The sequence below is a fragment of the Bombyx mori genome, chromosome 9 (genome assembly GCF_030269925.1).
Source record: "Bombyx mori chromosome 9, ASM3026992v2".
NCBI classification, from domain to species: Eukaryota; Metazoa; Arthropoda; class Insecta; order Lepidoptera; family Bombycidae; genus Bombyx; species Bombyx mori.
In genome coordinates this window covers 3,358,923-3,385,362 of record NC_085115.1, presented here as the reverse complement: position 1 = coordinate 3,385,362, position 26,440 = coordinate 3,358,923, and the positions used below count along the sequence as shown (strand labels likewise).

Below are 26,440 nucleotides of genomic sequence, written 5' to 3'. Positions count from 1 at the left end.
CTTTCTCTGGCCCCATAGAGAAACATCGACGCTTCGACATTGTCCTCAGGCTTGACATAGCGCAAACAAATGTGTACACAAAAAAAGATCAGCCATTGTTAAAATTATTGTTCGCAAGGAATACCTAAAAAGTAAAACTGTTTTAATATAGGGCAATGAAAGGTATGTATATAATATGTATATGTGTGGCGTAACAAAATGAAACAAACGAAGTATTGTTTCAGTTCATTCAAGTTCACGAGTAATTTTATTTCTTGTCTTTGACGGAACTTTCATGCTCAGACTTTTTTGACATTGACATCATGAGTAGACATTTGGAATAGACAAAATAAAACTTAAGGGAGTTCATATAGAGTCCCTTCTTTATTTCGCCGTAAAGTCGTGTTTTGTGTAATTAACACCACAGTTGGAACAATATAAATTTTATTGTTGTAGCGGCATAAATAATTCTAAGTAATTACATTATATTAGTTATTTAACACATTATAAATTATTTTTACGTTTTAAATATTTGGCGGTAAAAAGGTCCTGTGTCACAGACTATATTCTGTTTCCCACATCTCTTGCGTTCCGGCTTACGCATCATAAAAAGGTACGTACTTAAACGCCACAAACTTATGACACAGATAAATCAAATTATTCCGGCATAAATATCTATGTTTTCTGATGCATTTTTTTATTTGATTGGATTAATAGGTAAGCCAGTTCACGACCCCTCTGCTGTTAAGTCGTTAACGGAGCCATATATAACACTAATTTACTTGTTTCAATAATAAAACAGTCATGTGTTTCGATACAAAACTTAAAAGTAGGGAGTAATAAATTAATTCCGTCACTATGTATACAATAAATAGAGACAAAACATTCATAAACTGCTAGTGGTATGGTGTACCTATTGTGTATCAAATGGTAGTCTACTTGATGACTTGCGGTCACTTGGCCGTGGATGAGCCGTGAGGGCTTAATCACTAAAATATGAAACCTTTTTGAAGGCTTCATTTTTTTTAAATTTTATTCGAAAAAAAAAACCTTGCGTGTTTCGTCTATGCCTAAGTTTTATAGAAGTTTGATTACGAATTTCCTTTCCAAGTATTTGTGAACTTCCTGCTCTTTAAACTCATAATTTTCTTTATCTCTTGCTCGTTGTAAAGCAGTTTAAGTAGGCCCTCTAAATTTGCCCTTCAACAAAATAACATCCAAACATTTTCATTCTCGTGCTGCTAATAGAATTAGAGTCTCTGCTGTCCCACCAATTACGATGGGAATGATTTACAATTTCGCCGCAGGAAAATCGTTTAAGCGGCTTACAGTGGAGCGCCTACTCATTGTAAATGGTTCCAGATAAGTAGAATGGCGTCGGTTTTTAATTTCCCCCGAGAATCGAACCCTAACGATTTGGAGACCTGTTCAAGACATTGTTTCTAATGGGCCACCATCGATAAGATCGTATTTGATCACAACGGATATACTCCCTATTATGTCATACATGGAGTTTACGTGGAAGGCTTTAGAGGAAGAGGTAGACCTAAGAAGAAATGGATAGATTACGTGAAAGACGATATGTGTTAGAGGGGAGTGAGCGAAGAAATTGTATATGTTAGAGGAGTATGGAAGGAGAAAAAATGTTGCGCCGACCCCAGGTGACTGGGAAAAGAGCCAGAGAATGACGATATGTCCGTACGTGTAGTTCCGTATTTTTTATTATTTTTATATTGCTTAGATGGGTGGACGAGCTCACAGGCCACCAGGTGTTAAGTGGTTACTGGAGCCCATAGACATCTACAACGTAAATGCGCCACCCACCTTCAGATATAACTTCTAAGGTCTCAAGTATAGTTACAACGGCTGCCCCACCCTTCAAACCGAAACGCATTACTGCTTCACGACAGAAATAAACAGGGCGGTGGTACCTACCCGCGCGGACTCACAAGAGGTCCTGCCACCAGTAGCAATTATAGAATTTTCTTCGGTTTTGGTGAATCGCAGATATGATTAAAACTGCTTTTATGGTTTTGTTTTGTATTTTTTATTGTCATATAATAATATTATTGTAAACGAATACGAATTTTTTACAGTTTTCGTGGTCACAGAGTCGTCCGAGCTTAAAGTGTAAAAGCAGCTTTATTAATACGATATTCTGTCCTATAGTGTGACGATAAGCTTGTGATTACGATTAGTCCACTAAAATGTGGTGACAGTAATACTTTGTTGGTTGTTAAAATAAGGCAAATGCGCAAGAGTTCAGTAGCAACCGATGCTCACGGAAATTACATTATATCGAAGCTTCACCTGTTTCATCTTCATTATTTCATAACTCTCGTTGTTATAAAATTTTGTTTCCTATAATTAAATCTTATACGACTCTTCCCGACATCTATTGGCGAATAATAATACTATTTTTCATAATTGAGAGCAAGACACAATAACACTATATACACAATAATAAGTCATCGTGGCCTAAAGGATAAGATGTCCGGTGCATTCGTATCGAGCGATGCACCGGTGTTCGAATCTCGCTGGCGGGTACCAATTTTTCTAATGAAATACGTACTCAACAAATGTTCACGATTGACTTCCACGGTGAAGGAATAACATCGTGTAGTAAAAATCAAACCCGCAAAATTATAATTTGCGTAATTACTGGTGGTAGGACCTCTTGTGAGTCCGCATGGGTAGGTACCACCGCCCCGCCTATTTCTGCCGTGAAGCAGTAATGCGTTTCGGTTTGAAGGGTGGGGTAGCCGTTGTGACTATACTGAGACCTTAGAACTATATCTCAAGGTGTGTGGCGCATTTACGTTGTAGATGTCTATGGGCTCCAGTAACCACTTAACACCAGGTGGGCTGTGAGCTCGTCCACACATCTAAGCAATAAAAAAAAAAACACTAAAGCTATTTCAGCAGATGGCGTTGTTAAGCCACCCGAAGCCAATGAGTGTTTGGTTTAAGGTTAGACCAAGAAAATGAATTGTTTATTTATATTATTATTTGTGTATTTTTAACTGGCGTGTTCACTTAAAAATAATTTCTAAAACCACAATTTATAAAAATAAAATAAAAATACCGAGCGAAGCTCGGTCATCGTCTAGTATCGATTTATGTTTCGATTATTTTTAAAAATGCTCGTAAACTATGATGTTAATATTACCGTGAAGTTGTTGCATAAATTTCAATTGACATCAATATTTTGACTGCGTAATGAGAAGATGTAGCATAGGAATAACCATTTCATGTAACACAGAGTTGTGATAGCCGAAACTTCTACACCATGAAAGACACTCAACGCTTTCGCCGATTATCAATGTTTGGCATATTCCCTAGGCAAATATTTTATTTTTGGTTCGATTACTATCGGCCATGTTGGATTTTGAATTCGCCACACCTAAATTCCGTTTACTCGTAATCCCTAGTGGGATTGTCGAGCTGGCTTGTTATTTTTATATTATTATAAAGAATGAAGACTTTTTTAGCTGTAATCGTGGAGTTTGTTTACAAACTTGTTTTTTTTTTTATAACGTCATAGATAAATATAGTTCCTATGAACCGTATCGAATCTTCGAAATTCACCTCTTGTAGGCAGAATAGACGTCCTTTCTATAAACGACTTAGCTTATTCTGCCTACAAGAGGTGAATTTGGCAATTACACGAGAATATCGGATGTATTGACATTTGAAACCGAGATTTATCATTACATTAGCATTAGATTTACAGCAGAATGGCTATGAACCTATTATTACGCGCTGGGGCTCGGGAGAACTAAAATTCTACCGAATTACAAGTTAACACTGTATTAGCACTTAATACACTCCACAAACATTTCAAAATTCTCAATTTACTTCTTCCGCTTCGCTTCAGGTGATCCGTTCGCTGTTTCGCTTCGAGTAGTTCCGATTACTAACTGTTTCGTGCCATCTTTGCGACGCTTTTAAAGCCGATAGCACATCCTTAGAACTATCGAGAACATTCCTCACAAGTCGAGTATTTTCGATTTGTGTTTCCGCTATCTGACAATAGATGGCGTTGTACTTCTCGAGTGTTCTAAATACTACTATACCCTTCGATATTCGTTCGCTAAATTCGGTGTAACACAATGTACATATCTATTCATTAGTAAATCTATTTCGTGTATGGAGATATTTTGTCGACGTGGAGATGAAAACTGTAATTGATGACGTGCATCGTGAATATATTTCAGTAGCATTAACATTCCGTGAATAAGAGTATGGTTTTTAATTAGAAGCCGTCGCGGCCTTAAGAATAGACGCCCGAAAAGCTCGTGTTTATTTATCGTAAATTAAAAAAAAAACATCATTTATACATTCTCTGTATAAAGAGAGAGTGACTAGTATGAATTAATTTTACTCTATGGTTTTTAAAGTTTTCATACAAAAAGCGAAGAAAAATACCTGATTTAATTGTGAATCAAAAGTTCAGGGGCGAACTGAACAATATTTTCCTGAAAATAAGCACTTTACACAGCTTACATTTTAATTTCGAAAACATTCTTGAACAACTAACTAACAAGACAAGTGAGTGGAGTTTCTCAGTTTTTATAAGACTCGCGCGAAAACATGAAGTATTTGCATAAAATGTGTTCGGAAGTTTATCGAGCAAACAATTTAGGATGGTTTTTGTTAAAACAACATTTTCTAATTTTTTTTACATTTTATCGCTTTTGTTAGTTACTTCGAGTTTAGTTTGTTGAATCTGTTCTATATAGTAAAGCTCGTCAATTTTAAAAAGACGAGTATACAAAAGTGTATAAAGAAGAACTATAATAAAACATAAACTAGCGATACGTACAAGAATTTTTTGTGTGTCTGTTTGTCCGTGCATTGGAATATCATTACCAAAAATGTTTTTTTATAAAGATTTTTACATGCTTAGCAAATTATATAATTAATAATGTTACGCCGGTAAGAGTAGCGCCATCTATCGCCGAACAGCCGAAACAAATATCAATGGATCTAGTAGCATCTAGAACGCTCGAGAAGTACAACGCTCTCTATTGTCAGATAGCGCAAATACACTTCGAAAATACTCGACTTGTGAGGAATGTTCTTGATAATTCTAAGGATGTGGTATCGGCTTTAAAAGCGTCGCAGAGATGACACGAAGCAGTTAGTAATCGGAACTACTCGAAGCGAAACAGCGAACGGATCACCTGAAGTGAAGCGGAAGAAGTGAATTGAGAATTTGAAAGTGTTTGTGAAGTGTTTTAAGTGTTCTAAGCGTTAAATACAGGTTGAATTTGTACTTCGGTAGAATTTTTATTTACTCGAACTCCAGCGCGTAACAATATGAAAGTGACTGCTTGTTTGTTATGTTTCCATGTCCTCGCCACAGAACCGAGATTCGGATCAGAAATAGTTTGAATCGTAGAAAAGATACACTATTCTGGGAATTTGCGTGTAAGTTTTTTTTTTTTTTTTTTTTTTTTTTTTTTTTTTTTTTTTTTTTTTTTTTTTTTTTTTTTTTTTTTGGTCAGGAGGAAATCGCCGGACTTCCGCCCTTTTCTGGGGATACTGGGCGGGGTATGTCAGAGTCGAACTGACTAAAACCTCCTGTCGCTCAACAACCAACGTCCAAACCTCGCATGAGACAGAACTCATGAAAAGGCAAAGGGGGGAAAGTGAAGTGTTTAGTGCGGAGCACATCTCTCCCATCACCCTCCCCCTCGGGACGCCGGACTGGCGGTCGTCGGCGCCACGACCACCAGCCCTCTCGGTCGGCAGACTGTCCGGAGCCCGCCTAGATGGCGCCGGTTAGAATGGGTTATCCTACGGAATACCCCGCTGGATCAAAACCAGCGTGGGTCGAGGATAGCCGGCCTTCCATCACCCGGATGCTCTTGCGTAAAACGCGTGCAGAGCAGCTTGCACGTCGTCTTCTTAGGCCCCCCTCGCCGGTCCCCAGACCGACATGTGAGGGGGACCCGAAGCACTTAGAGGGCCAGGGCTTGGGCGAGATCCGCCTCCCTGGCCCCCGCTCGACGGCGGCGGGATTGTGCGTCTCTCACGCGCCCCGCCGCCTCCTTCTGCGAGATGGTGCACTCGCAGAAGTCGAGCATCGCCTTCCACGACTCGTCGTCGCCGAGCATCGATGCCACAACACTCGGCAACGACAAGTCGGTTCCTATTTTTGCGACGAGGACACGGCGCCACCCCTCCCATGCGGGGCAGGCGACGAGCGTATGCTCTGCCGTGTCCAAGTCGCAACCACAATGGTGGCACTCTGCCGTCGGCTCGGCTCCGATCCGGTGCAGGAACTCACCGAAACAACCATGCCCAGTGAGCACCTGCGTGAGCCGGAAAGTGAGGCGTCCTCTGTCACGATTCACCCAATCCACAAGGACCGGGCGAATCGCCTCGACGGTCCTACGACCAGCCGAAGGATCGGCCAGCCGTCTGGACCATGACTCCAGCACGGACCGCCGAGATTGGCCCCTCCGCGCTCTGACCACACTGGGGCTGGGACGCGCCACGCCCCGGGCACGAAGGTCAGCCCGCCACTTATAGTCAGCGGCGAGCGCCTCCGCTTCCAGAACCCAAGGCGGCGTCCCAGCCAGTACACACGCCGCCTCAAAGGAGATGGTGCGATAACCACGGATGACCCTGACCGCGATGGTGCGTTGCGGCCGTTGCAGCAGCTTCGCCACCCCCACGGCCAGGGACTGGCCCCACACGGGCGCCCCGTATAGGGCCATTGATCGCACCACCCCCGTATAGAGACGGCGCGTCACCTGGTCAGGCCCCCCGACGTTGGGCAGAAGCCGGCTTAACGCGCCGGTCACCCCCAACAAACGAGGGACCAGGTTCTGAAAGTGAGCACGGAAGGTCCAACGACTGTCCAGAATGAGGCCGAGGTACTTCAACTGCACCCCGACCCCGATACGGACGCCTCCAACCACGATATGGGCATCGACAGGTGGCACTCTCCGGGGCCTGTGGAACCACATGGCCTCGGATTTACTGAGCGCCACGTCGAGGCCCAATCTCCTAATTTTGCCGACGACATGCGCCACCCCAGCCGTAGCAAGACGGGCAGACTCAGCAAAACTCCCCCCCCGGGCCACGACCAACGTGTCGTCTGCGTAACAGATAACGCTCAGGCCCGGGAGGAAGGCACCTCTCAGCACCCAGTCATACCCGATATTCCACAAAAGGGGGCCGAGCACCGACCCCTGTGGAACACCGCGCACGACCGGGAACCGGTGCAGGATCCCACCGTGTCCGGTACACGTGACCGATCTGTCCTCTAAGTAGGAACCCACCAGCCGGCGAAGGTAGGGGGGCACTCTATGTCGTTCCAGCGCCCCCCCTATCACGGACCAGGGCAGGGTGTTAAACGCATTGGCGATATCGAGCGACACCGCCAAAGCCACCCCACCCCTGGAGACGGCCTCCTCCGAGAGGGCCCGCACGCGAAGGATCGCGTCTACCGTTGAGCGGCCCTCTCGGAAGCCATACTGCTCCGCCGACAGATCGGGTCCCACCCCGACTAGATGCTGGATGATGCGGGCTGCCAGAATGCGTTCCAGCAGCTTGCCCACCTCATCCAGCAACACGATGGGACGGTACCCGGCGGCAGTATCCGCCGGGCGCCCCTCCTTTCTCAACAGCACGAGTCTGCCCGTCCTCCACGATGAAGGAAACCGTCCCGACTCGAGGCAGGAGTTGTAAAGTCTCAAGAGTCGGTCCCCTAGGGCACCAAGAGCCAAGGCCCAAACCCGGCCATGGACACCATCCGGGCCGGGTGCAGTGTCCTTCGCGCACATTTTGCGAACGGCCACACGGAGCTCCGCCCCCGTTATATGGGGCACCTCAGCAGGGGCTTCGCCGTCGTAGTCCGGCGGCGCGTCCATAGCGGGAGCGACAAATCCCTCCCGCTCCTGCGGGAACAGCGCCGAGACGATGTCCCGCAGCTGCTGAGGCTGGAGACGCTCCGTGATCGGGGGGGCCCATGGGCGCATTTTATTGCGCACCATATGATAGGGCCGCCCCCACGGATCCTCATCCAGCGTCTCCAAGAGACCCTCCATGTGTTGGTTCTTGGCTCTTCTGATGGCCAGCTGCAATGCCCTCTGCGCGACGCGAAATGCGCCGTGCAGCCGGGCCTCTGCTGCCGCGAACGCAACCGGATCGTTGCGCCGCGGCAGGCGGCGGCGGCGATGTCTGGCGCACTCGCGCCTCGCCCGAACGCACTCCACGCGGAGTTGCGCAATTTCGGGCGACCACCAGTACGCCTGGCGATTAGGAAGTCGAGGGCCGATCCGGGGCATCGACGCATCACAAATGCGACGCATCGTGTCCCGGAACCACCCCGCCTCGCCCTCGACCTCGACCGGGTGTGGACGCATGGGCGCCCACGCCGCCACTATAGAGGCTTCCATCAGGAGCTCCTTATTCAGGCGCTTCAGTGCCCACTTGGGGAATGACCGAGACGCACTACGGGGGTGGTCCCCGTGGACGTCTGCGACTGTGGAGCGGGCGGAGAGATCAAACCGAATATATCGGTGATCTGACAGCGTCTCCGCCCCCTCCAAAACCTTCCAGTCGCAGATACGGCGCGCGATGGCTGGGCTCGCGAACGTAACGTCCACAATAGACTCGCCCTGCCACCGCACGCACGTCGCAACCGAACCTCTATTCAACAAACAGAGGCCGGCCGCGTTCGCCCACCTCTCCAGTAGCCTACCACGAGCGTCCGAGCGGGGGGAGCCCCATGCGACAGACTTCGCGTTGAGATCCCCCACGTAGGATGTTTTTTTTTTTTTATCTAATTTAATTGAAAATTCTCAATATAGGTAAATGGTATATATGTACGTACTTTTCGGCCAATGGAACAGTTATCTTATATCTTTTGTTTATTCGTTACATTTTACAAATATTCAATGTCGTTGAAAAATTAAATCGTTTTGCATATTGTCTCGTAAATCGTAACTTACAATGCATAAGTAAATATTTACGGGCAGATTGGAGCGATCAAGTCGTCAAGGGAACGCTTCGGGTTAAAGTTTGATTGTTATAAAGTGCAGCATTAAGTGAGCACCTGTTACAGATATAAACTTGTGGATTACGAGCCTCGCGGCGTCCCCGCGCGGTTCGTTTAGGCTCCCTTCATACTTACAAGTTTGGTTTAAGATTCGTGTGGTCTTTGATAGTTGATCTAGTCGAGATCTTATTTACCTCGTCTTGATATATCAGCAAGGGGTTATTGCGTAATTTATTAATAACGTCAATAGATTAGTGACAAGCAAGCGAAATGAAACTGTATTTTATTTATTGGTAATAAGGTTTATTATGAGCCATCATTTTTAATACAACGACAGCTATGCATTACAATTTGAAGTGTGGGACAGTCATTAAAATGTAAAATTAAGTTTCACCTCATGTGTAAAAGTCAACGGTGCTATTGAATTGTGTATGGGTCATCGTCTGTCCATTTACAGTAAACAAAACAGATATTCAAAAGTTGAATTAATCTCGATCCTATTTTTGGTTCAGCAAGTGATATTTTCAAATAATACAGTTCTCGAACCTGTGACCTTTTGGATATGAGGCAGCATTCGTAACCCTTATGTTTATGCCATTTGATTCGATAATGCTTGATAGCAAATTTATGTATACGTCCAGCCTTAAATCTACGTACTGGAAACAAATTTATAATCTGAGTGGAGTATTCGTTTTGATTACTTTAAATTTGTTGATCGTTGCGACGAGAAAGCATTAATTAGTCATTAAAGCCTGATCTTGGAATTATTCTACTGTATTTTCATGAATTTTATTTCCCTGCAGATGTTAAGAGTAGCCTAGTAGGGCTGCTGTGCCGTGGAAATTGGCGTCGTCGGCTGTCGATGTTAGTTGGGCATTATAATTTACGTAATCACTGGTGGTAGGACCTTTGTGAGTTCGCGCGGGTAGGTACCACCACCCTGCCTATTCCTGCCGTGAAGCAGTAATGCGTTTCGGTTTGAAAGGGTGGGGCAGCCGTTGTAACTATACTTGAGACCTTAGAACTGATATCTCAAGGTGGGTGGCGCATTTACGTTGTAGATGTCTATGGGCTTCAGTAACCACTTAACACCAGGTGGGCTGTGAGCTCGTCTACTCATCTAAGCATAAAAAAAATCTGGTCTGGTTGGAGTCTGGTTGTAGTGTTGACTACGGGAGCCCCTCTACTCTCTACTCGGGTCCTGACCCTGGTCTGAGGTCGAACGTCCAGTGAGAGAGTGCAAGAGGAGTCGTTTGGTAGGTGGGGTCGTAAAACACCCTTGGTCCCGCGGTCCCCTCCCTATATGGTCCTCTAAGAACCGTTCAGTCCGACATATCCCCTTTTGCAAGGGCCTTGTAAGAGTTTTACTGGTGGTAGGACCTATTGTGAGTCCGCGCGGGTGGGTGCCACCACCCCGTCTATTTCCACCGTAAAGCAGCAATGCGTTTCGGTTCGAAGGGCGGGGTAGCCGTTGTAACTATACTTGAGACCTTAGAACTTATATCTCAAGGTGGGTGGCGCATTTACGTCGTAAATGTCTATGGGCTCCAGTAACCACTTAACACCAGATGGGCTGTGAGCTCATCCACCCATCGAAGCAATAAAAAAAAAAATTATGTATAAATAGTTGAGGTCGTCCCTATCCTTATTCATCTGAACGATTGATTGGGTCAACCGAAATAAGCAGTTTTTTTTTCCTACCTAAGCTGATAGCCTTGAGAGGCTATATCAGCGGAACCTTAACTGGTAGGTGAGCTCACGGGGCTCAAACCTGACGACGTTGCTAACACGAACCCTAGCAAGAGCCGTGCTTCGCAGAATCTACCACCGGATCGGAAACGCGACCCACTGAGAAGATCCGGCGAGAAACTCACGTGGGCTGTGTCTGAGGGTTAATTTACTCGTCGAGCCCTTCGTCGCTAAAGAAATCTGTTAAAAATTTACAATCATTATTGCTTCGTTTAATTTTTTTTTCAATAGGAAATCTATAGTTTATAATCTGATATCTAAATTAAACTGTTTCTGAATTAAACAGTTATAAATGCCTCGATAATACTAAATAAATACGCCATATTGCATTTACAATCAAATTTAAATCACGTAATTTCGTTCTAAACGAATTATTCGTTTTATTCCGCCAAATCTAACGTAAATAAAGCGCCGTTCTCAATGTTTATGCGAAAAATTTACGACTACCTTCGTGAAGGCTCGTTCACACACGATTTTACGATCAAATCTTTATTCAGAGTGTCGATAAACATGTATCAAACGTTTAGCGATTACATTATATTTCTTTATCGATACGTTTAAACAGCTGCGATGCGAAAGGAAACGATTTTCGTATTGGTCTGTGTATGTAGAACTAGCGAATTTCAGTCACGCTTCGGCTGTGGCTGAAACTGTGAAGTAAACTCATTTATCAAAACAAATGAAGCGCCATCTATATCTATACTAATATATAAATCTACAGTGGTTTTTACGGATCTTCCGTTATAACTACTGAACCATGCATCTGATTCACTTGACACTTGGTATCCATGTAGAAAATACATGTAGATACTTAATGGATATGCTAATATTTATATGAGTGTTGGACTCCCTACACCAGTTGCGGGGGCGTTAATGATGAGAATATTTGTGGGGGTGAGAAATAATAATATTAATTTTAAATGCCCATCGAAGGGGACGGGTACAGCTAGTTAATATATAAATCTACAGTGGTTTTTACGGATGTTCCGTTATAACTACTGAACCATGCATTCGATTGATTTGAAATTTGGTATTCATGTAGAAAATACATGTGCTTAATGGATAAGTTAATATTTATATGAGTGGCTCCCTAATAATTATGACAATAAATAATAATGTTAATTTTAAATGCCCAGCGAAGCTGGCGAGTACGTCTGGTCTGTCTATAAGGTGGTATGAATCACATTGACAGTTTTCTTTTGTAGCAGAGAGTATTCCCTGCCTATTCGTCGGTAGCCTAAGGAGATATTGCAGCTACGCGCATATGGGTAGGTGAGGTCAAGGGCTAAACCCGAGAGAAATTGGTAACGCTAGCTAGCTCTAGCATGAGCATTGCTTCGTAGGATCTACCTCCGGATAGGAATCGTACACCACTGAGAAGATTGACCCACCGAGGAATTCAGTAGGCTGTATCTATGGGTAACGATCTGTCTACTCAGTATATGTTATATGAATCTATCTGAGCCTATAGACATCACAATGTACAGGTCGCCATTTGAGACATAATATCTAACGGTGCTTATAGGTACCCCAAGCACCAGTCATCGTTCTCGTCGAACTCGTCGCTTGCGACGAAGATCTCGGCGAGTAAATTAACTCACAGACACAGCCCACTGAGTTTCTCGCCGGATCTTCTCAATGGGTCGCGTTTCCGATCCGGTGGTAGATTCTGCGAAGCACGGCTCTTGCTAGGGTTCGTGCTAGCAACGTCATAAGGTTTGAGCCCCGTGAGCTCACCTACTAGCCCGGTGACGCTGATATGGTTTCTAAGCTTAGGTAGGAACAAAAAACATATATATCGAACTCTCGGTTACATTATTTAAGAATTGCTCTGCTGACGCATTAAAGCGTGTTTGCTTGACGGCTAAAATGCTACCCGCATGGTTGTACATGCGACTCCACTCCAAATCTAATTACAGCGAATTCAAGGGAACGACCACACAACGTCAAGGTCTAATTATTAATTGTATGGAATGTTCAGAAATGTTCAGGAATGTTCGGGAATGTCCGGGAATGTCCGAAATGTTCGGGAATGTTCACGCATTTTCAGCCATACAGATGGTAGTACTAATCCATGCAGCCTCACAATAGGCTCTAAAAAAATAGCAAACGCTTGCATTCATGACGCGGTTATATTATATCAAATTAAATCAAATCAAATCAAAAAAGGTTTATTCAACATAAATGAACAGAACTACCGCCAATTCACAAGAATTAGCCTCCGTCCTGAGAAGAATTGGCAAGAAACTCAGCGGGCATGTCTTTTTTTTTTTTTTTAAATATTAGATATTTTTTTTCTAATATTAGATTTTTTAAATATTCATTTTTACAATAAGTAATTATAACATAACAATTATTACAATATTGAAATGCCCGGAGCGAGCAACTCATTCCCACTTTGTGCAGTCTTCTACGGTAATTACGGTAATTACACTGGTAATTTTTACTTTTTGCGTACTTTACTTTGACCAATAGTCACTGTCTTTTATTAAAGCACCTCCCTTTTTTTTGGAACGAAGTTCCTTGTGGGACAATGCGGAGGGGTACCCTAACCGAGAAAAAACGTCCGTAACGTAAGATTTTTTTTAAAGCGAGACAGTAATACACACAATTTTCCATTGCCATTTCCAATGCGAATTACGAAAGAAAAATAACACGTACCCATTGATGCTCGGCTATAAAGCACCATAATTTCCCACACGCGATCATTTCTACGCGAGTCGGCAACAATGCGGTATGATTTAATACAAATTATATTTTGAATTTAACTGCAGTCGTCGCGTATTACCATATAAAGTGCAGTTTTATCGTACGTCTCATCTCCGCGGAGAGTACGCGCTTATGTACGTATTATTTGTATTTAGCTTCTTTGGTAATATATTGAAGGCAGATGAAGTATGATTAGAGGGTATTTTATGCAAAGCGTTCATGTAATATTAAGATAGTTTTCTTGTTGTCAATGAACTGGTGCAACCGTGGCTCATTTGTACCATAGACTGTTTTTACTGGTGGTAGGACCTATTGCAAGTCAACGCGGGTAGGACCACCACCCTGTCTGTTTCTGCCGTGAAGCAGTAATGCGTTTCGGTTTGAAGGGTGGGGCAGCCGTTGTAACTATACTGAGACCTTGGAACTTATATCTGAAGGTAGGTGGCGCATTTACGTTGTAGATGTCTATGGGCTCCAGTAACCACTTAACACCAGGTGGGCTGTGAGCTCGTCTAACCATCTAAGCAATAAAAATAAAAAGGTGGGCTGTGAGCTCGTCCACCCATCTAAGCAATAAAAAAAAAGACCACGGCTTGAATGCTGCCATTTATAGTGATGAATATCCAAAAAAAGAGGTCAAAGTGAATGGGGTCAATTGCAACAAGGGGTCAATTGCATAGGCTGCCCTACCATTCAAACCTGCATATGATTGGTTCGCAGCCCAGATAAACAGGATGATGATGCCCTCCCAGCTTCCAATCCGTCCTACTAACGTTAAATGTCGGTTGGCGTTCGTGGTATAGTGGTATAAAACCCAGACAGCTATGCTGTCTCCAGTGAATCCCCGATTCCATCTTATGTCGAATCACCGTTTTTCTTCCCACGGGAAAAGACGGTTGTTCCTATTCTATGCGGACATTTCATTAATTTATCTGAACGAAAACGTGATATGATAGGATATTTGAAGACAGCTATTTCAATTCCTCCGTGCATTGGAAAGTTTACTAGATGAATCCTATGATTAATTTATGATCACAACAGAATGATTGAATTATTAAATCACGTAATAAGTTCTTTAATATCTGTACCGTAGAGAGTAGATCTTATTTTGTTGGCTTTGTTTGGGTGTATAGTTTATTTCTGTAAAAGAAAGCGGTCAATCGGAGGAAAGTACCAGTCTCCTACTATTCCTATCACGAGAGACAGTGCTGTGGACAGCTGGTTTCGAAAAATCACATTAATACTCCAGACTCATGACTTGTTGGTTGTATAAGTTTTATGTATTTTTTTTATGACACGATAAATACCAGAATTATAATACAACAGTGTGACTTATAAAGTGCTTTTCGTACGTAAAGCTTCTGTTTATATCTCCGACCACATTGAAAACTTTAAAGTATTATAGTTTTTTTGGAATGGAGGGATTTCTGTTGCGCCAGAGGTGTTATTTGGCAGCTTAACCAGGGAAGGAGGGCGAGTACAGGCTCAGCTAAAGGAGAGTATCGGGAGAGGGAGTAATCGTGTAATAAAAATCAAACCCGCAAAATTATAATTTGCGTAATTACTGGTGGTAGGACCTCTGTACTATCGCCCTGCCAATTTTTGTTGTGAAGCGGTAATGCGTTTCGGTTTGAAGATGGGGGCAGCCGTAGTAACTATACTGAGACCTTGGAACTTATATCTCAGGGTGGGTGGCGCTTTTGCGTTGTAGATGTCTATGGGCTCCAGTAACCACTTAACACCAGGTGGGCTGTGAGCAAAAAAAAGGCAGGCATAAATACATACGTACGAATATAAAAAAAGGACGAACTGTAATTTTTTTTCGGAGGATCGATCAAATCTTGTTTGATTTTTAAACAAATAAATGCGCCATTAACTGGATATCTTACGTTTCTGTTTATTAGTTCGTAATACTGATAATTGAAACCAAACTGTTTCTGCCGCGATAAAGTCATAATTTCCGGCTTGAAGGATGGGAGAGATCTGATTCTATGCATTTACACATATTTGTTAAATGTTTTGTTAATTTGTTACATGTTCTGAAGGAGCATACATTGAAGGTGTTAAAATAAATTTAGATAAACAGAATTTAACCAATAAAATAAGCGAGGTACAATATTTTAATGAGTTTGTTAAGAAGATTACTCGAGAGAGCGCATTTAAAAAATTAAAACAGTTTTTTAGTAACTTGCGTCATTACGGATCCTTTCGATCCATTAACGGTGATTTTAGGTACATGAAGCACCGGTCACCGTCTTTGTCGAATCGCTTGCGAGAAAGGGCTCGACAAATAAATTAACCCATATAGACAAAGCCCACTGAGTTTCTCGCCGGTTCTTCTCAGTAGGTCGCGTTTCCGTTCCGGTGGTAGATTCTGCGAAGTACTGCTCTTGCTAAGGCCAGTGTTAGCAACATTCCGATTCAAACGAGGCTTGTGCAGAGTATTAAGCGGTAGGCAGCGTTTTGGCTCTGCCCCTGACATTGCTGAAGTCCATGGGCGTCAGTAACCACTCACCATCAGGGGGGCCGTGTGCTCGTCTGCCTACCAGGGCATTAAAATAAATTGAGCCCCGTGAGCTCACCTACACGTCAAGGAGAAGCTGAAATAGCCTCTCAAGGCTATCAGCATAGGTACGAAAAAAAAAATTGCGTCCCTTTATATACCATACTCACTTAAAGGTCTTAAAGTTGGAAGCTACCAAAACCTAGTTTCCGATACATTAAGAATGTGGCAGCTATAGGCACGCGAGCATGCGCGCGCGCGGACGCCGCTCCGGTCCGACCGGTCTGTGCGCTAACCAGTTCTGCGAACCGTAGTGTTGGGAACACCCGGATTGAATTCGATCGATCTGTTGGATGCAAAAATACAACTAAAATGACAAAATTATAATAATAAAAGATAAACAAATCAATAAACTAAGCTAATTCCAACATTTATGGAATTCAAGCTAATTCAAACTGGTGGTAGGACCTCTTGTGAGTCCGCGCGGGTAGGTACCACCACTATTTATGACTATTTCTGCCGTGAAGCAGTAATGCGTTTCGGTTTGAAGGGTGGGGCAGCCGTTGTAGCTATACTTGAGACATTAGAAGTTGTATCTTTAGGTGGGTGGCGTATTTACGTTGTGAATGTCTATGGGCTCCAGTAACCACTTAACACCAGGTGGGCTCGAAGCTCGTCCACTCATCTAAGCAATAAAAAAACAAAAAAAACAAAATGCGTTCCGTTTTGAAGGGTGGGGCAGCCGTTGTAACTATACTTGAGACCTTAGAACTTATATCTCAAAGTGGGTGGCGCGTTTACGTCGTAGATGTCTATGGGCTCCAGTAACCACTTAACACCAGGTGGGCTGTGAAAGAAAAAAAAATCATTTTCAAAATTTTAACGTTCTTTTTTCATGATTAGAACGTAAACTTTAAGTTTAGAATTGGTCGTATAATATACTAGCGACCCGCCCTCGCTTCGCTTCGGAACCGTTAAAATACACATGAAACAAATAAAATAAAAAAGTAGCCTATGTTCATCAGGGACAATGTCGGCTTCTAATGGAAAAAGAATTTTTCAAATCGGTCCAGTACTTTCGGAGCCTATTCGAAACAAACAAACAAACAAATCTTTCCTCTTTATAATATTAGTATAGAAGTATAGTATAGTTAAAGAGCTTATTTTAATAAAAACATTTACAGGAGGTTAATGTTGCTCATAATCTCCAACAATAAAGAGGTTTTTATTTCGTTGGTTCTATTATCTATCGAATATATATCTATCGAATATCGTTCGTGTCATTGGGTAAAATGGATGTTGACATTAGCAAAAATACTTTTAGTAAGTTAGACAGTTATTCCAGCGAAAAGTATCAAGATTTGGCTAGTACAGTATAGCCATACATTCAATAAAAATAAAAAATAACATGAAAATATTTCTGAAAAACAATCAATCACAGCATCATTATTAGTTTATTATCTTAATACCAAATAAATAATAATACTAGAAATGTTGTTACCGTAGCAAAGCCGATGTCGATGTAGGGCACTTAACGTGAAATGAATTATACCACCGCAAGAGGAAATTGATTGAAAATAATCCATCATTATTTCGTTTGATTGATTATAGTCTCTAAATTAATGTAGGTAAAAAATATATTTGAATAGTCTTCTTAATACTATTTTAATTTAAGTTTTTATTTGTTAGAAATATGAGAAATTACAGATATAATTTATAATCATGGCCGATCTACTGGGATAGACTAGACTGTGTTATACGTAATTCATTGCACTATTATAAAAGCTATTTACGGCGAACACTCGTAAATATAAAATATATTATGAAACCCCATTTTAAGACTCCCTGGGCGTGAAGTGAATTGTGTCCTTGATCAATGAACAGAGAAACAACTCTCAAACGTAACGTGACGAAAAATCACTATTACACTATCACAAATGTAGTAGCGCTTCAAAGAATGCTGTGTTTTTAAGCTATTGCATAGCTTTTATCGCGGGCTTTGAGCGCGGCGACTGAATCAAGTAATTCTGTAACGAAAATAACCTGACACCCCCACTACGCCTACTATGTAGCTCGTGTTCTACACATTCACACGTTGCGCTGGTGTAGTGTTTGTGTATAAGCGCGCGGCGTAACGTCACACTGCATGAGCATCATGAAAAGTCTGCCCATCTCTCTCTCACGGCGTCTAGCTTATGAGTGTGAAGGGGACAGTTAATGTTTTGTTTTTGTTAATGTTTATAAATATAGCGTGGTCTTATTTTTATTATTGTTTTAATATTAAATTATTATTATCTAATTGTAATTGCATAAGTTGATAAAAAATGCTTTGCAATACCGCGAGTGCCACACGTGTTTTTTTTTTAATTATTATTGCCCTTGTAGGCAGACGAATATACGATCCACCTGATGGTGAGTGGTTACCATAGCCCGTGGATTTCAGCAATGCCATTGGCAGAGCCAAGCCGTTGCCTACCAAAAATGCGTGCGAAAGTGAATTTAGATCATTCTCAGTACTAGCACATCCCTAATTGTGAAAAACACCGGCATTCGCAAAAACTGCCCGCGCCCGTTCGCTTGTCTCGGGTTTGTTTTCAAAACACATTATTCAATGAATTATTGACGCATATTTACGAAAATTGTTTGATCATTTAGTTCGAATTGAAAACAAAAAAAAAATTGTACATACATAATATAACGATGAATTTTATGTTTTGAAAACTAGTGATAAGTGTGTTGATGGAATTACTCGTGGTGTATGTTTACGTGTCAGATATGTTTGTGTGTTAATAACAGTGTTAGTGGCGATTAAAGTGTATTGTTGTTTGGGCGTGCGATGTCGGAGACTGTCACGCCAACATGCTCGCCGTCCGCCAAGCTAAGGTAAAATTAAAAAATAAATAATAGTTTAAAAAAATAACAAAATCCAACTAAAAAATAGAAAATAAATTTTAATAATATTGAATTAAAAATAGTGTAAGAAAAAATGATTTTATGGTAAAAAAGCGTGGGCTGCTTTTCAGGGTATTATCAAAATAACCCTTCAAAATATTTATAACTACTGATACCATGCACCCCACGCTTTTTTTACAATAAAATTATTTTTTCTTACACTATTTTTAATTTCAATTTATTAAAGTTTATTTTCTAGTTTTTAGTTGGATTTTCTATAAAACCGTGTCTTGTTAGTTTTTTTAAACTATTATTTATTTATCATTTTTTAGTTGAATTTCAATTTTCTTTTTAAATTTTTTTTGTTTAATATTAAATTGTCATCGGTCCTTAATAAGTATACCAAATTTCGACTTAATCCGACGTTTTGAAGGGGGTCAAAATCATGTTCAAAGATTCCGTTACAAACATACATACGTCTGAAACTAATAAAAGCGTATTAAAAATTGGAAAGTATCTGAATTGAATCCAAATTGTCATCATTTTTAAGCAGTGATTATATTTTAAAGCATATGACGGAACAACACTATTTTGATAATTTTACTTAAAAGCTCTTTATTTAGATTCAGAACACAACACTACTCACTCTTATTACAAAATGGTTGAACGATAAGTATTATTTAACGAACAAAATTATTTAGTTTAACTGTAAATTTTTCATTGTTACGAGGTACATCTTATGGGTTATCGAATCACGAACATTTTCAGATTCACTATCGAAAATCAACCTACTTATTTCATTCTTAGATCGTCGATGATAATATAATTATACAGAAACGCGTTTTAAAATTTGTCTTAAAAATAATTGTGATTAATTATTTAAGAATAATGTCTCGAATAAAATGTATGTGAATATCTTGATTATTTGATTTTCATTTCATTTCATTACCAAAACTAATCTCTCGGACTTTCACGCATTTGATGATGTATTTTTTAATACAAGCTGGTGGACACTCAGGGCTTGAAAACAGTCAGATTATTTTTATATTCACGGTCTTTATTAGGCCAATTTTTTTCATTGCCCGTGTAGGCAGACGATCATTCGGCTCACCTCATGGTGAGTGGTTATCGTCCCCCATGGACTTCAGCAATGCCAGGGGCAGAGCCAAGCCGCTGCTTACCGTTAAAAGTCACATTTTTGATCTTGCCTCTTTTTTTAGGCTCATAAGGGAATCACCTAATTTTCACCATCCGCGTTGGAAGCGGTAGTTGGAGCATTGTTTAATACCAATCAAAACCTCGCTCATATACAACAGGAGTACACTAAACACCAAAAAGTCTTTGCCTACCGATGAGAATTATTTTCAAACATTGACAAGACAATGACAAGACATACTACGTATAAATAAAATTGCTCTATTAAAATTACTATAAAAATACTACGTATAGCACCTTGAAAGCACCATGGAAGGGTTAAAACAAGTTAAAACTTAAAACTGTACTAAAATTATACTATAGCTTAAAACTAAGGAACACGTCTAATTTGGCAAAGCAAACTAACAATTGATCTCATTTTTGTTTTAACCTCTAATATCTGAAGCTCTAATACTAGACAGTAGTATCAAGATACTGGTCAGGATATTAGAGGGAAGTTATAAAATTGTTGTAATATAATCGGATCTTGAAGCGTGTGCAAATTTTTAACTTAATCGAATGTTTTGGAATTGGTGAAAGCGACTTTCACAGATACCTTTACACATAAACAAACATACACACATACAAAACTAATAAAAGTAAAAAGGTAATTCTCCGAATACTCCCAGTAGGAGTGCCGGTGCAAGTTTATATACATAACTCAGATATCAAATTACTTCAACAAAGATCCGAATTGTGTGTGTGCACTTCGGTAATCGATTAACTTATCTAAATGTTTGTTGGTGGAATGACTGGAAGGTTCATCTATTAAGCACCTATTAAATTTTATCATCAACCTCGGTCTCGAGACGTCAACTGTTAGACACACGCTTCTTAAGGTTCGTCGTCATCATGACTGGTCTTGCGATTTATCTTATACCTTTAAACGAGCAATTCTTGTATTTTAATATATACTTATATAATCTGAATCTCGGATACGGCTCCAACGATTTTCATAAAATTTAGTATACAGGGGATTTCGGGGGCGATAAATCGATCTAGCTACGATTTATTTTCAGAAAATGTTGTTTTATTCGTGTTTTCAATAATCAACTCCTCCCGACATCTATTGGCAAATAATAATACTATTTTTCTTAATTGAGGGCAACTAACCGCTTTAAAGACACAACAAGAGGGCGTTATCAAAAAAAAAAAAAAAAAAACCATCATCTAGTTGAATTTAATTTAAAAAATAATAAGATATAGTATACCACGACGATGTCAAGATTTAATCTCGCAATTTATTTTCGAATACTGAACAGATTTTGTTTTTGTGTTTTGTCCGTGCGTTTTCAATTCGTTAATTTAAAAAAAAAAAACCTTCGTGAACAGCGATGATTCCGGTAAACATCTCAACGACCATTCATTCAACGAGAATGAACTTGTTAAGGGAACCAGTAAAAATCGAATTCATTAAGTTTGAACGATAAATTATACGGCGCGTGAACATTTACATTTATTTTTTTAAGTTCTTTAAACAATATTCTTATTTCGAGACTCTTGGAATCGACTGCAAGACTCGAGTCATTAACCAAAGCCATGACAGTACAAAGCCTGTATCAAAAAATAAAAAAACTTCTTCTCATTCTGTAGGGTTGAGATTCAGTAATTTATATTTGAAATTTATTTTAAAAAAAAATACACAACATTTATAGGATTTTTTATAAAAAAAAGTAACTATCAGAGTCATTTCGGAACAAGATCCTTGTTGTCGTGTGTGTGATAAAAGACAGGTTTTAATTAATAAATATGTAACCTCAATACGATTAATCTTAAAAGAGGTTAATATGATATAAAGATGACATAAATTGAATTCCGAATATTGAAACATAAAAGCATTAGAAAGAACATTAGACATATATTGTGCTATAGTTTTACGAAGCTAAACTCTATTTTGATATAAATAAATAAATACATTATAAATATAAAATAATATTAGCACAGGTAAAGCAGTGTACGCAGTGAATTCGATCTGTAATAAAGCAATTTCAGCTTTTTATAATTCAAATTGAGGATTTCAATGTCCTCGGCAAACGCCAAAGGCGATTGCTTTTTTTAACTTATTATATTTCTTTCGGTAATGTAACAATTAATATTGGCCTCCGATCTGTTTCTCTGGTTGAATGACAAATATGACAAATACGCGTCTTCTAAGACGGTGGTCGTATTAAAAATAGCATAGTAATCAATTTGAGCTCGTTTTTGTTACCAGGTGTAACTAGGGTATAGGTAGGTCAGGACGGGCTGGTACTTTTATCCTTATTTTTATTTCTTGCCCATTTCTGCCGTGAAGCAGCAACGCCTTCTCATCTGGAGTGAAAGAAATCATTCCAAATCATTGATCTTTCGCCGTCATGTCTCAAGGTGTGTGACTAGATTCACGTTATGTTCTTTATGGAGCTCATAACCACTAATTACCTATGATATTTATGGCCTCTAATAACTACTAATTACTACGTGGATCGAGAGCTAGTTCACCCATCAAAGCTATATCAAAACGATCGCAGTGGCAACAAAATTCTCATAAAAAAAAATTTTTGTGGGTTTAACCAATTCTCAAATGTCTGCCATTCTCTGTATTGATAGAAAGTTTAATATAATTAGTTCCCTAACTATTGCCACATCTATTACAGCTCAATGTGGATCGTTATGAATTTCATTGTGAAGAGAATCAAGGTCACAACCATATTCTAAATATCAACGCCTTGCGGTGTTCAAATAGGGTGCTTCTTTAAGAATACCATTGAGTAGACCAGCACGTAACAGAATATTTGACACATAATTTCCCGTCCAAATTTATTTAGAGCGAAGTAGTGATGGGTGAAGTTCGTCTTGAGTTAAGGCAAGCAAAATACCAGCTTTTATACAAGCAAGACCTCTTGGTCCGAATGAATAAACCAAGGTCTATTATACAAGAGTAAGACTAAACGTGCTAGCCTAATCAAAATTTAACTTCCGTTGAAATTATAAGTTAATATGTAATACATATGTCATAACTTGAACATTATTATCATAATGGTTCACTTCTGGGAACAAAATATATTATTTTATTTTCAAATTTATAATTTACTTCATTAGATTTTAGCACTAAATATAAAAACACTATACTTTACCATTGGAAAGTAGGATCTGCAATAATGTTCCAAGGACGAGACTAAAAAAGCAATACCAAGTCTAAGATTATCCTAGTATTTGGCCTTATTATTTTTTTGCTCATCACTAAAGTGAAGAATTAAATTCTATATCGAAGAAATATAACACTAAAAATTCAAATTATTCACCTTTTAGTTCGCCCTATGGTAATATTTTAGATTTTACGTAAAGCCTTAAAATCTTATCGATCAGTTTACCTTTGCACTTGCAATTTTAATAGGCGATTTATCAGATTGGCTTCCAGGAATAATGTTTATTACATAATTTTATTATGGTGCATTCATTCTAAGACATCTACTGAATTTATGAACCATATACTTACCTGTGCAACAAGTCGAGTTAGAGATTGTGTATTAAAATAGTTGATTGTGTTTTTACTGGTGGTAGGACCTCTTGTGAGTCCACACGGGTAGGTACCACCACCCTGCCTATTTCTGCCGTGAAGCAGTAATGCGTTTCGGTTTGAAGGGCGGGGCAGCCGTTGTAACTATACTGAGACCTTAGAACTTATATCTCAAGATGGGTGGCGCATTTACGTTGTAGATGTCTATGGGCTCCAGTAACCACTTAACACCAGGTGGGCTGTAAGGTCATCCACCCTTCTAAGCTATAAAAAAAAAATTACAATCTGTATTCATTAAAACTCTTTGCTGATAGTTATAAGGGCCTTAATATATAAAAAAATATGCATTTTAATATAATCTTTAACGTGCGCCAGTAATTTTAACAGAAAATAAAATGTTTTACGCAACAAGAAAGTTTTAAATATATCTTTATCGAGATGCCCAGCCCTCGACTAAAGTGTGTACATACATATGTGCATACATACGCGATGAAGTTGAACGAACTGTGCCCTGCGTGATTTAAATGCATCTTAAGTGTCCGCATTTAAAAAATCGAATTCATATTACTTAATCTATCTATATATATAAAAATGAATTGCTGTTCGTTAGTCTCGCTAAAACTCGAGAACGGCTAGACCGATTTAGTTAATTTTGGTCTTGAATTATTTGTGGAAGTCCAGAGAAGGTTTAAAAGGTAGATAAATATGAAAATGCTCCGAATTTAATAAAAATAACAATTTTGTTTTTCCTTTGATGTGTCCCCCGTCGGACGGATTCCTTTTGTCTTTTATTTGTCGATTGAGGCACTACGAAGTCTGCCGGGTCAGCTAGTTATTTAAAAAAAAATCTTTAAGCGAAAACATAACTTTACGTAAGCGTCGAACATCGGCAATATCGATCGCTTTCTTGTTCATGAAAATTTTTCGTTAATTTGCGCTCGTAAAAGTTAAAGATTGAAATCTCTGGTTATAATAAGACTTGTTGCGTTCGAAGTACCGGCGAGTTCTTGTCTTAGATACTTATCATTAAAACGAATTATAACGACCGAATAATATTAAATAAGTTTAATAATGGCGTTTTTATAAATTTATTCATATTTTGATAGCTCGTTTCGAGCTTGGGCTGTTTTAATTATTTTACCTGTGCCTTTTATTTGTATGACTCATCACAAAAATCGTTACGAAAAATTTATGTAGTTTTTGTTCATGCTTCGACACACAAAATTCTATAATGCTTCTCTCACGATTATGTCACTGAATTTATAAAATACATTCATTAGTTAATCGTTCATGAGTCGACCTAATCAAATATCTTGAACTAGCTGACCCGGCAGACTTCGTAGTGCCTCAATCGGTAAATAAAAGACCTAAACTTTTGTATAAAATAAACTGAAAACAAACAAAAGGAATCCGTCCGACGGGGGGGGGGGGGGGACATCAAAGGGAAAACAAAATTGTTATTTTTATTTAACTCCGAGCATTTTCATATTATCTACCTTTTAAACCTTCCCTGGACTTCCACAAATAATTCAAGACCAAAATTAACCAAATCGGTCTAGCCGTTCTCGAGTTTTAGCGAGACTAACGAACAGCAATTCATTCATATATATATAGATTACAGTTGAATGTGCTATTGTTAAATTAAAGTTAAGTTAAATGGGCTTACGAAACTTTCAGCTTGTAAAAGTTGCTTAAAACAGCCTGGTCTGTAAGTTCTCATTTCTTTGACAACGGACAAATCGCACGGAATCGTAAAATGTATGCATCATTCAGACGATGATTTTAGTTTAAATCGAACACCTTAAGACATTATTCCATATTTAGAACACCATATATGGAAATTCAATTTTGTATTTTTATAGATCTTGTAGGCTTGGACGAGTTGAATGTCCTGCTACTACTTCTAAGGCAATAAATAACCACTAAATAGCTTTTCGTAAATTTTCTTTACAACTATGATATTTTACAAAACACAAAACTTTTTAGTTCTCCTACGCAAATGATGATGAGCAACTTTGGTCATATTTCTAGGAAATTACTTTAAAAGGCAGCTTTTGGTTTCGACAAAATCAAGGACTCATATATCATTTAAGGATTAGTAAGAACTGTCATCCTATCGCTTTAAAATAACTGATAGATTCTACTCTAACAGAAACACAACTATTGTCGTAATCAGTAATCATTATTGTGTAGAATATGATAAATATATTCTAATCTATATATTAATACGTGAAGCAAATTTTGTACCCTTTTTTACAAAAAATGCGCGGACGGAGGAGTATGAAATTTTTCACACTTACAGAGAATATAGAGAAGAAGTGGACAATGCTAATATTTTTTAAAAATTATGGATTAAAAATACATTAAATCAATAAAGAAAATATTACATACACTACCATATATTTGACACACACACATATACTCTTTTCTTATTGTCAAACTTTTGTTATTGCTTAAAGTCTGTAGTCAAATTGAGAATAGGTTAATATTGTTTATCTTTAATATTACGAGTATTTGTTTATAGTGTAGTCTTAGCAAAGTCTGTAACAATAGAACCATAATAATGTTGAAACTTATAATTTCAATTAGTTATAGCCGAATTTCGACTATTGCGGGACCACTAGTGCTAATAAATATAACTCAACTTACTTCTGGCGATGCCTGAAAATTTACAACACAAATTACTTACGTAATTTTAAAATTAATTACCCACATCAAAGACTGACGAGTGCCTGAAATAAAATTTTATCTGTTTCCTTTTGTCTTTTAAATCAGGTTGAATCTTTTGATTCGATCCTATCAACGGCCTACAATGGGAATTAATTTATTCGTTTTATGGAGCCATTCATGTGCTAATGAGTATTGAAAATGTCTGGACTTTACGACTAAAATTGATTCGAAT

General features: G+C 39.5%; 1 protein-coding gene across 1 annotated transcript in view; it reads left to right on the top strand.

Annotated features, from left to right (window-relative positions):
- Positions 1–18,526: 18,526 nt before the first annotated feature.
- Positions 18,527–26,440, top strand: part of LOC101746412 (EGFR adapter protein) — a 132,776-nt gene continuing 124,862 nt past the window's right edge. Inside the window, exon 1 of the mRNA XM_021353294.3 lies at positions 18,527–18,839. Coding sequence (XP_021208969.1) covers positions 18,816–18,839 — 24 coding nt within the window. The 5' untranslated portion in view covers positions 18,527–18,815. The remainder of the gene's footprint in view (positions 18,840–26,440) is intronic.